The 11578-nt window shown below is 44.3% G+C and overlaps 1 protein-coding gene across 1 annotated transcript; it reads left to right on the forward strand.

Annotated features, from left to right (window-relative positions):
- The first annotated feature begins 8065 nt into the window (after nucleotides 1–8065).
- On the forward strand, nucleotides 8066–10482 carry ARMCX5 (armadillo repeat containing X-linked 5). Its single transcript, XM_003422048.3, has one exon. The coding sequence runs from the start codon at nucleotides 8395–8397 to the stop codon at nucleotides 10102–10104; it is 1710 nt and encodes a 569-aa protein (XP_003422096.1). The 5' UTR covers nucleotides 8066–8394; the 3' UTR covers nucleotides 10105–10482.
- Nucleotides 10483–11578: the final 1096 nt, after the last annotated feature.

Consider the following 11578-nt stretch of genomic DNA (forward strand, 5'->3'; position numbering starts at 1 on the left):
GGTAATGTAGACTCAAGGCATGCTGTGTACCCACGCCCAGACCCACCTCTTTCTTCCCTACCCCGGTTTCCTCCTCACCACCACCACCACGACTGCCTCAGAGCTGCTATCTCCATCCCTGCTTTTGCAGCTGACCATGAACAAATGATATGATGGCTTTCAACAAGCTCTTGACCTCCAAAGCTTCCGCTTTGACCCAGGCACAGCTGACAGCAGTAATTCCTGGGCAGGTGAGGACAGAGGGGTATGCATGGGAGGGAGACTTAAGGATGCTAACTTGAAAGGGGTTGGTGCTGGTCTAGCTGGTCCATCTTAGCCTTCTGACTCCTTCTTCTTGGCTTCCTGAAGACTTGATCGACCATGATATTGACATGATCCTGAATCAAAGAAACTGCATAGTTGCCATACTGCAGATTGTAGAAGAGAATTTCCCTGAGGCGAGGCCACATGCCCAGTACTGGTACTTATGTAGAGGGATGGAAAGGATGAGATGAAGGGCAGATTTGTCTCCAGTGCCCTAAATAGTAACTGTTACTCTAACTCTTCTTCCCAAAAGCTGTTGTCCTTGAACTTGTACAGCAACAAATTGTACCAGCTGGATGGCCTGTCTATTATACCAAAAAAAAAAAACCAGTTGTAGAGTTGATTCTAGCTCATAGTGACCCTATACAGACATTATACAGTAAGCCCCCAAAGTCAAGATCCTGAACCTCTCCAACAATGAGGTGAGAAGTGGAAGCCAGATCTAATTTGGTTGAGGGTGGGTGACAGTGCTCATCAGGGTGATGACAAGAGGCAGGAAGGTGCCTGTGGGTGAGGATGAGGGCTGGGGGTACAGGGGTTCAGATGTCTCTCTTTCCCTGGGACTCTTCTCCCTCATTCCTCCCCATTTTTCTCAGCTGAAGTCAGCCTAGGAATTGGAAAAGATGTAAGGGCCCCATTCCAGCCAGGGGCAGATGAAGGACAGGGTGGCAGCAGAGGAGCCATTTTCCCTTTCTTCCCTCCTTTCTCCCTAATTTCCACCACCCACAGTAAACTTCTTCCCCTTGCCTTTCCTTGGCTTTCTCTTTCGCCTCCACTCCTCTATGTCTCCCCTACCTAACTACACTCCGTTTCTGTCCTCACCCCCTCCCTACCTCCTGAGCCTGCCTGGCCCATCTTCCTCCCCACGGCCATCCCTGGGGATGTCCTGGTCTTGTCCAGGGCCAGGCCTGGCAGAGCACTGGACACCTGGTGAGGGAGCAGAGCCATGGGCCCCACCCCATTCCGTCCTCCCTCCGGAGCCTTCCCTGGGGACTTGGAGGAAGGTGAGGCAGGGAGGGGAAGGATTCCCTGGAGCCTGGGCTCCACATGCTGCTTCTGTGTCACTGGAGAAGGGGGTCAGGGCTCTCCTGTGGGAGCTTCCCAGGAGGAAGGAGAGGGGGAGATGGCTATGGGGAGAGCGCCCACTAGCTCTCTCTGGGTGAGTCCATGGGAGAGGTGCCCAGGATGCTGGAGGGGAGGTTACACCCACTAGCTCTATCTGAGTGAGTTCATGTTTTACTTCTAGTTCTTGCTCATTTGAATTTTTTCAAAGACCATATCGTGTACACTCCTACGATTTACATACACGAAAATGGGAAATAGGCCTTTTCACACCTCTCACCATGCTTTCCCCAGCCTTCCCCTCCACTGTACTGCCCCCTCCCCCTTTCCGAAGGTGTACCGTTCTGGGCGTCTCACTTTAGCACCTGCAGGGTGAGGGAGAGTAAACCTGTCTGCAAGCGCGTTCCTCAGAGAGCTGACCTGGGTGCTCCACGTTCTCGTTCTTTAGGGGGTTCAGCCATTTATTTTCACTTCCAAACAAACAGTAATAACACAGGATCTTACATCGGTTCTGTGGGGCCTTTCTCAGCACCTGGCAATTAGCAGTCCAGAATTGCAGGCAAATGTTGAACAGGACACTTGCACAATGTATTTTCCACACTTCTGTAATGTTTGAGCTTTAGACAACAAGAAGGCATAGCTTTTAAATGGAAATAGTAGTAGACCCAAATTTTCAAGTCACAATTCTGTAAGCGATGACATAGGTGAGGTACCACTAGCTTGCAAACTGTGTCTTTGATTTCCGGTTTTGCATAAGTTACTTCCTAACACTTGCCACTTTCAATTCTTTATGTATGAGTACACTGGGGATCCATATATTGGAGTGTGAATTTCTTAAAAATACAAGCTGAGGGAGGACTCGCCATTGCTTAAAGAGCAATTCCAATCTTATTCTTCCATGTAGTGCCTCAAGGACTGAAGACAAAGTCCTGTAGCTCTCTAAGCCTCAGTTTTCTCACCCAGAGAACAGAGCCACAGTGTGCACCTCTCAGCCATGCTGGGAGGAATAGAGGCTATCTCACCTGGCACAACTCTGGTGCTCCGAGCTCACGGGGTTCCCTTGTGGGCAGGGACCATAGAAACCATCTTCTGATCCCTCTACTTCCTCTCCATACATGATTGAGCTTTGCCATCCTCGACCCCCTTTCCTAGCCAGCACAGACATCACAGCCTCCGAGTCAACCACTGTCCTGCCAATTCCCTCAATTCCCTTTGGTTCCATCCTCCAAGCCAAATGCTAACTCTGCAGTCTTCTTCCTTATACCCATCTGTGTGCGTATTGTCCCCTATGTCAAGTTCTTGGGAGATAACTGTTGAGACAAAGTGTATGTTTTCCAAAATTATTTCTGAAATTGTGGGGCAATGAGTATTCTCATACTTTGTTTCTGAGCATCTAAATTGGCATATCAATTTCTTGGCATCACTTAGGACAATCTAATGATATACACACACATAAATGTATATGCTCACACTGGTATATAAATGGAATCATAAGGTAGATACAGTTTTGTATTCATTTCATTTTTAAAAAATAATACTTTATCATGTTTTAGGTGAAGGTTTACACAGCAGTTAGGTTCCCACTCAACAATTTCTACTTAAATTGTTCAGTGACATTGGTTACATTCTTCACAATGCATGAACATTCTAATTATTTCAGTTCTTGTTGTTCCGCCTCCAATGATGTCGTTTCCCTGCCCCCACACATACATTCTCATTTTTGTTCTAAAGTAATTGTTGACCGTTTGGTCTCATATAGATGATTTTTTAAGTATCCATTTCACCTTAGTTTTCAAATTTATTCGCACAAAGTTTACAATATTCACTTATTATCCTTTAAGTTTTTGTAGAATCTGTGTGATATCTATTTTTTTATTGAGGTTAGGTTCATATAACATAAAATTAACCACTTTAATGGCATACAGTACATTCACAATGTTGTGCAACAATCACCTCTATCTAGTTACAAAATATTTTCATCACCCCAGAGTAAAACCCTACCTGTTCAGCAGTCATTCCCCACTTGCCCCTCCCCTCAGGCCCTCGCACCCGATCTGCTTCATGTCTTCACCTGTTCTGGATATTCCATATGAATGAAATCATATAATAAGTTGCCTTGTATTTCTGGATTCTTTCACTTAGGATAATATATTTGAGGTTCACCCATGTTGTAACATATATTGGTACTTACTCCTTTTTATAGCCAAGTAATATTCTGTTGTATGTATACAACTTGTTTATCCATTCATCTGTTGATAAGCATACTGATTGTTTCTACCTTTTGGTTATTGTGAGTAGTACTGATATGAATATTCATGTACAAATATTCGTTTGGGTTTGTTTTTCAATTCTTATGGGTAAATACATAGAAGTGAAATTGCTTAGTCATCTGGTAATTCCATGTTTAACTTTTCGAGGAACCTCCAAACTGTTTCCATAGTAGCCACACCATTTTACATTCCTAACAGGCAGGTACGAGGGTTACAGTTTTTCCATATTCATGGCCACCCTTGATATTTTCTTTCTTTTTAATTATAGCCTTCCTTTGTTGTTGTTGTCAGATGCCATCCAGTCAGTTCCAACCCACAGCGACCCTATGTACAACAGAACGAAACACTGCCCAGTCCTGTGCCATTCTCACAATCATTGCTATATTTGAGCCCATTGTTGCAGCCACTGTGTCAATCCATCTTGTTGAGGATCTTCTTTTTTTTCGCTGACCCTCTACTGTACCAAGCATGATGTCCTTCTCCAGGGACTGATCCCTCCTGATAGCATATCTGATCCTAGTCAATGTGAAATTGTATCTCATTGTGGTTTTAACTTGCCTCCCTAAAGGGAATGTTGAGCATCTTTTCATGAACCTGTTGGCCATTTGTTTATCTTCTTTGAAGAAATGTCTATTCAAGTCTTGTGCCCATTTTTAATTGAGATTAATCTTTTTTGTTGAGTTTTAAGAGTTCCTTATATATTCGGCATATTAAACCCTTATTTAATATAGGGTTTCCAAATATTTTCTCCCATTCTGTAGGCTGTCTTTTCACTTTCTTGATAATGCCCCTTAATGCAGAAAAGTTTTTAATTTTGATGAAGTCTAATTTATATATTTTTTCCTTTTTTAGCTAATGCTTTTGTGTAATGTCTAAGAAACCATTGCTGAATCCAAGGTCCTGAAGATTTGTCCCTGTTTTTTTTCTAAGAAATTTATAGTTTTAGCTCTTATATTTAGGTTTTGATCCATTTCGAATTACTTTTATACAATGAGGTAGGGACCCAAGGTCATTCTTTTGCATGTGGATAATCAGTTGTCCCAACACCATTTGTTAAAAAGACTTGTCTTTCTCCATTGAATGTTCATGGCAACCTTTTTGAAAATCAACTGGACATAGATATAAGGGTTTACTGATTCTCAATTCTATTCTATAGATCTGTATGTCTATCCCTATGCTAGTACACACTATTTTGATTACTGTAGCTTTGTGGTAAGTTTTAAAATCAGAAAATGTAAATCTTCCAGCTTTCTTGGGTTTTTTTTGTTTGTTTTCTTTCAAGATTGTTTTGGATATTCGGGTCCCCTTGCAATTCCCTGTGAGTATGAGGATTGGCTTTTCCATTTCTGCAAAGAAGGTTGCTGGAAATTTGATGGAGGTTGCATTCAATCTGTGGATCACTTTGGGTAGTATTAACATCTTAACAATATGACGTCTTCCAATCCATGAATACAGGATGTCTTTCCATTTTTTTTTTAGGTCTTCTTTGACTTCATTCAACAATTTTTTGTAGTTTTCAGACTGAAAAGGGAGTTCTGCCTTCATGGAATTTACAGTCTGATTAACTCACACTCCTTTCCTCTCCCTCACTGCCTGGCAGGGAAAATGAATAATTTTATATATTCAAAGAAAAAGAGAATATCCATTTATTGGGCAGGGTGTAGGGGCGAGAGAAAAGGAGTCAAGGAAAGCAGCTAGCATCTGCTTTCAGGTTGTGAATTGGGGAGGCTTCTTATAGAGGGGACTGTCTATCTTGAGCATCTTTCTTGACCTTCCTACCTCTGCCCCTCCCCAACTCGCCCATTTCGGTGGGCCCTGGGTTCTGAAGAAATAAATGAACGTAGAAGACTTTGGTATCCGTCCGCTCTGTCAAAACGGAGCTGATGTACTGACGTCACCGCCCGGAACTCCTGTACAAAAAACGGTAGGTTTGGTGGGGTGGGGGGGAGGAAGTCCTAGAAGAGAGGACCCATACCGACACGCTTTTGCATCAGTCTGCTTCTCTCAGACGCTTCTTTCCCTGTATCCAGATCCCGCCCGTGTTCCAGTACCAGAAACGCCAGGTGGGCGGAACAGAGCTCACAGACACGGGAGAGGTGGTGCTATGCAAAGCTAGATATCATTCCGCCTCTTTAAGTCTAGATAACCGTACACTACACTCCAGCTACTCAGCTGCTGATTTTGGTATCGGGGACGTGGCAGGTCGGCTGAGGAAAAGGTAGATGTTAATTAGTGACTACCTGCTGGCACCTGAGGAGCTCTTGGGGCGGGAAGAAGGGAATACCAAAAAGTGACATTTATTTACTAATCACGGCCCTTAATCTGATGTGAAGCAGGTATCTTGCTCTCTGTCCCACGTGCTGGTCCATCCCCCAAACACAGTCGCCGCCATTGTCTCACATTATTGTGGCTATCTGAATGCTCGTCCCTCTTTCTGTAGGGCATGGCAACCCTTGAGACAAGGAAACGAGGAAACTACCTCTGATCCAAGAAGAACAGGTAAGTAAGAAAGCAAGCATATCAGGGTGTGGATGTGGGTATTGGAAATGAACGCTGGAAACGTGACCTGGTCATGGGGGGTGGGAGGTGAGAGGGAGGAGAGCGATGGGAATAATTGAGTGGCACACAACAAGAAATTAAAAATTATCCGCTTCTTGCTAGCTTGATTTCCAGACACTCAGCCCACCTTCGACCATGTTTGAGAAGGAAAGGGATGTGTGTAGTAGCGGCTTCTAGCGGGAGGCTGGAGGACTGTAGGAGCAGGAGGGTTGCCGGCATTGGTGAGGACAGTTGTTTGGGAAGCCCTGGCCAGAAGAGGGTGTAACACGAGGTTGTAAATTTTTAATAATCAAGTCCCTGTATTCAAAAAGGGTCTCATGTCGTGGTTACTTGTCTGACCGTATTCAACTAAATCACTCTCACTGTCTTTTCAGTTGGTCTTCGAGTGTGTATGCATGCGTTTATGTCTGTAGGTCTGTTCCTAAGTACTTCATATTTCTGTAAAGATCTGTAGGGAGCAGCAGACGTCAAGGGGTGGGGAGAAGGAAATTGTCCTTGTTTCTGTAGGGTGGGCAGTGCTTGGGGACCTCCTGAGGGGTGGGGGTGATAGAGGGATGAGACTAGAGCAGGTAGAGGTCTAGACCAACCTCCAAATCTTCAGCTTTCCAAATATGTCCTTCTTTGCCTCCATTATGCTGCAGAAAAATGATACATTTTGGGTGAGGGGAAGGAAGCATAGGAACCTAGGTGAAATCTTGGGGTAATACCTTTCATTGTTTTCCCTGCCAACTTCCATGGCTTGTCTGCACATTCCATCCCTACTAACACGACCACTATCTTGCAGAGAAAGGGATGTTAGAGCATGTGTCTGCAGAGGAATTGTCAGACTTTAAGAATGGAGAGGGACGCTTGGAGATTTGGGGTTGTAGAGGAGAAAAAGAGGTAGGAAATGAGAGATAGGTACCTCTATCCAGAAAGAATCTGAGTCCTAGGTGCCAGTCTCTCTACCAAGGATTCAATCTCCAATGTATCCTGTGTCTCCAATTGTGTATCTCTGTGTTTGTGTATCTCTGAGGGCAGGTCTGTCCCTAGGTCTTTGGAACTTTCAGTTGTTGTGCAGGTTTATAAGTGGCAACCCAAACTGAAGCTAGGAAATAATGAAGAAGAGAAAATTGTCTTGTATCAGTTAAGGTTGGTGTGAGGGTAGAGGAATGGGAAGTGATTAAGATGAGACAATTCTATCTCTTCCATTTTACCAGCTTTCCAATAACCCCTGTCTGGATCCCTGCTGATTTAGATTGGACGTTTAGTGAGCTCTGAGGCACAGAATACTAAGATCTACAACTCTTCACTTGCTTTGCCTGCTCTCATGCTTCACCCTAGCCCAGTTCTGAGCTACAGAAGTGCCAAAGCAGTCCCTGAAGAGGAAATGATGAGCAATAGGGAGGAGGAGCAGCAGCCCTGAAGCAGGGCAGTAGAAGAATGAGGCCAGGAGGAGGCAAACAGCAGACAAACTATATCTGGAAAGACAAAGTCTGTCTACCCTTTCCTCCTGTTTGTTTGTCCATAGGTCTGACTGTAGGTCTGCCGAAGGGCTTGTCACAATTGGAAACAAGAAAAGGAGGAGAAAATTACTGCAGATCAGTACAGGTGGGTATGAGTGTGGAGACTGCCTGGGTAGACCTGTAAGATGAGGTAGTAGAGATCTGATAGGGTCCAGCAGGGTTCAAGATCCAATCTAGGGATTCCTCACTCTCTCTCATTCCCATCCAATTTTCTCATCCTCTCTATTTCTATTTGGTGCCCAGAAAGGAGTTTGGTAGCAACTAGAAGCACAGGGAGACAGTGAAATGAGAGGTGAGAGAGTCCATTAATTATCTACCTCTTCCACCTAGCAATGAATCTCCATACTCTCTTGTCTCTCTGTGCTAATCTGTGTGGATTGACAAAACTGGAAGAGACTCAAAGCCCCGTTTCCTTCCTCAACCCCTAGGTCCACCTTCAGTGGCTGATCTGGTGGCCTTGAAGTGGCTGAAGACTACCACCCTCCACAGGGCTGCACCCGGGCATACAGCCATCCTTCCCTATCCTGAGTGATCTTCCTCTGAACATTGTCTATATCATTGGCAGAGCCTATGGTTGGAAAGGGGGCTGAATGACTACTGGACTTTGTATGAAAACACCAACCTTGGACAGACCTTCGGTCAAGGTTAAGATTGGGGTGGGGTTGCATAACTTGGCCTTGTCTTTTACTTGAACCATGACTGGTTCCAGGGCCAGGGCAAGAGCTAGATTATGGACTGGGGCTGGCCTGGAAGCTAGAATCAAGGGCCCTTCTAAAGCCAGAGCCAAGGCTAAGACCCAGGCCAAGGCAGTGGCTAGGGCAAAACCCAAAACAGGATCAGTGACTCAGGCCAAGGCTAGGGATGGAGCAGCATCCAAGACACAGACCATGACCCACAGTGAGGCTTTGGCTGTGACAAGGGGGGTGAGCAAAAAAAAAAAAGTCGTGGCTGAGACTAACGCAAAAATGGTGGCAGAACCCAGAGTAGTGCCCAGAACCAATTCAAAGGCCTTGGCTGGGTCCAGGGTCAGTGTCATGACCCAGTCTGAAGCCAAGGCTGGTGCTGACAGTGAGGCCAATATCAAGTCATGTGGGAAAGCTGATGATAAGGCCAGTATTGAGTCCGGGCCCCAGATAAACGAAGAGGCCAGTGTCAAGTCCAGGGCTGGTAACGAAGCTGATATTGGGATCAAGTCCAATGATGAGGTTGAAGAAAATGTCTGCTCCTGGTTCTGGACTGGAGAAGAACCTAGTGTAGGGTCCTGGTTCTGGCCTGAAGAAGAGACCCCTCCTCAAGTTTATAAACCCCCACCAAAGATCAAAGAAATGCCCAAGCCCACACCCAAAACTGAACTTACTATAAAGCAAAAAGCAGCAGCATGGTCAAGGGCCAGGTATAGTGTCCTAGTTCCAATTGAGGGAGGGGAGCAATCTTTGCCACCAGAAGGGAATTGGACCCTAGTTGAGACCTTGATTGAAACTCCTTTGGGGATTCGGCCTCTGACCAAGATCCCACCCTATGGTGGGCCTTACTTCCAGACGTTAGCTGAGATCAAAAAACAGATTAGGTATAGGGAAAAGTATGGGCCCAATCCAAGAGCCTGCCGCTGCAAACCACGTGGCTTTAGTTTAGATCCTAAAGAGTTCGATAAGCTTGTTGCTCTACTTAAGTTAACTAAGGATCCTTTCATTCATGAAATAGCTACAATGGTAATGGGTGTCAGTCCTGCTTATCCATTTACTCAAGATATAATTCATGATGTAGGTATTACTGTTATGGTTGAAAGCTTGATCAATAATCCCAATGTTAAAGAACACCCTAACCCACAAGAACACCCTAGAGCTCTAAATATGGTAGATGATAGCTCTGAGTTGTCTGAAGAATCAAAAAGGGAAGAGTCGTACATAAATCAAGTTTGTAAGGACATATTCTCCTATCCCTTGAACTCCCCTGTGCAACTGTCTGGACTAAAATTATTAGGGCACTTGAGTGTGAAATTTGAGGATCACCATATGATCATCAACTACATTCCAGATTTTCTTACCTTGTTGAACAAAGGAAGTGTTAAAACCAAGTTTTTTGTTTTAAAAGTGTTTTCATACTTAGCTAAAAATCAAGCCAATACAAGAGAATTGATCAGTGCCGAAGTACTGTCATCATTGGTTGCACCCTTTAACAAGAATGAGTCAAAGGCCAATATTCTTACTATCATTGAAGTATTTGAGAATATAAATTACCAATTCAAAAAGAGGGTGAAGCTGTTTACCAAGGAACAGTTCACTAAACATGAACTTATTTCCATATTTCAGGAAGCAAAACAGTTTGGTCAGAAACTCCAAGACTTAGCAGAGCACAATGATCCTGAGGTGAGAGATAAAATTATACGACTAATACTCAAACTCTGAATAGCCATATGTTCTCCAAAACCCTTGAACGATGTTTTTGATGTTGCGCTGTGAAACCAATGCATGTTAAAGTTATAAATTCAATACTTAAGTTATCTGTGTTGATTGACAGGATCAGTTTTATGGATACCAAATCATGCTCTCAGCATGAAATCTGGTGATTTTATTGTGCTTTGTAAATTGAGATATTTTAGTACTTTTGTAACATAGTCTGATAGTGAATCTATTTGTCCTTGAGTAAGCTATACATCGGTGATTTATATTGACCAAAGTGTATTCATTTGAGACTTCATTTATATGTTGTTAATAAAGTTGTGTGCTAAAACTGGTGAAAACATTGTCCTAGTTTTTTAGTTGAGAGTCTAGTCAGAAGGCAAAGGCACAGATAACACAAAGATGATGTATAGTTCTCTGTGTGTGTCTGTACAGGATTACAAACAAAACTCCACGTTGACAGATGCTTTTCATTTCAACATGTTCAAGGAAAAGAATCACTTTGTACACAAAAAGACAGGACCATGGTACCAGTTGACAGCAAGCCCCAGCTGACAGGGCTCCCAAGTGAGGAATGAGCCCCAGATCTGGGCAGCACTGGGGAAGGGGGTGAGGATACAGACTCAGGAGGAAGGGAACACAGATGCTTTCATTCCAGCCCGGGCCCCAAAACTTGTGCTGGGACTTTGATATTGGATGGCTCATCTGAATACCTTGAAGTTTTTAAACTTTCGTGGGGATTCCTGGTTCCACCCGCATTCAGTAATGCCATGGGCAACTGACTAGGAAGTGTGCTTCTGAAGGGACTCAGCCCCACTGTGCCTCCAATAGCCCCCTCCCCATCGAAGGGCACCAGGTTTGTTGCTTCATCTGAGGCTTCCTCCCCCTGCAGTCCTAGGCCTCAGAGGAGGGTCTTTCTGGTACCTACGTACAGAAACTGTCTTATGGATATTCTCACCTGACCCACTTTGGGGACTGTTTACTCTCATCCTTGTATTTGTTTGCTAGCTAATGCTTTGGACTTGGCGATTTGCACCTATACTTGGCAGCTGCCCTTTGTTTGTGCTGATCCCTCTTGGTCAGATCTCAGCACTATCACACAGCCACAGGATATCAAAGCACTTTAGAAAAGTGTAGTTAGGAAGAAATTAATTCCCCTAACCCCACTAATCTAGCTATTTCTTTGCACAGCTTACAGATTTGAAGCCATGTTGTCTATACTACCTCAGCTCCTCCTGTTTGTTTATCAAAAGTTAGGTTCTGGCTGGGGGCTTGTGATATGGAATGGCAGAGTATAGAATGGGACTTAGGGGGCACCTCTGCCTTTCCTTCCCCCTGCTCCTTTGCTGTTATTATCCTCTCCCCTTCGTTGCCCAGAACTGGGAAATACAGGTTTTAGGATCACTGTAAAGTGCTGGTCTTTCTATTGAAATTCCAGTGTCCCCTAACTATGTATTTGGAGAAAGGCCTAAACTGAAAG

This window comes from Loxodonta africana, chromosome X (assembly GCF_030014295.1).
Source record: "Loxodonta africana isolate mLoxAfr1 chromosome X, mLoxAfr1.hap2, whole genome shotgun sequence".
NCBI lineage: Eukaryota > Metazoa > Chordata > Mammalia > Proboscidea > Elephantidae > Loxodonta > Loxodonta africana.

Coding starts and splice junctions, on each gene's coding strand:
- ARMCX5 (XM_003422048.3), top strand. CDS start 8,395: ATGACTGGTTCCAGGGCCAGGGCAAGAGCTAGATTATGGACTGGGGCT.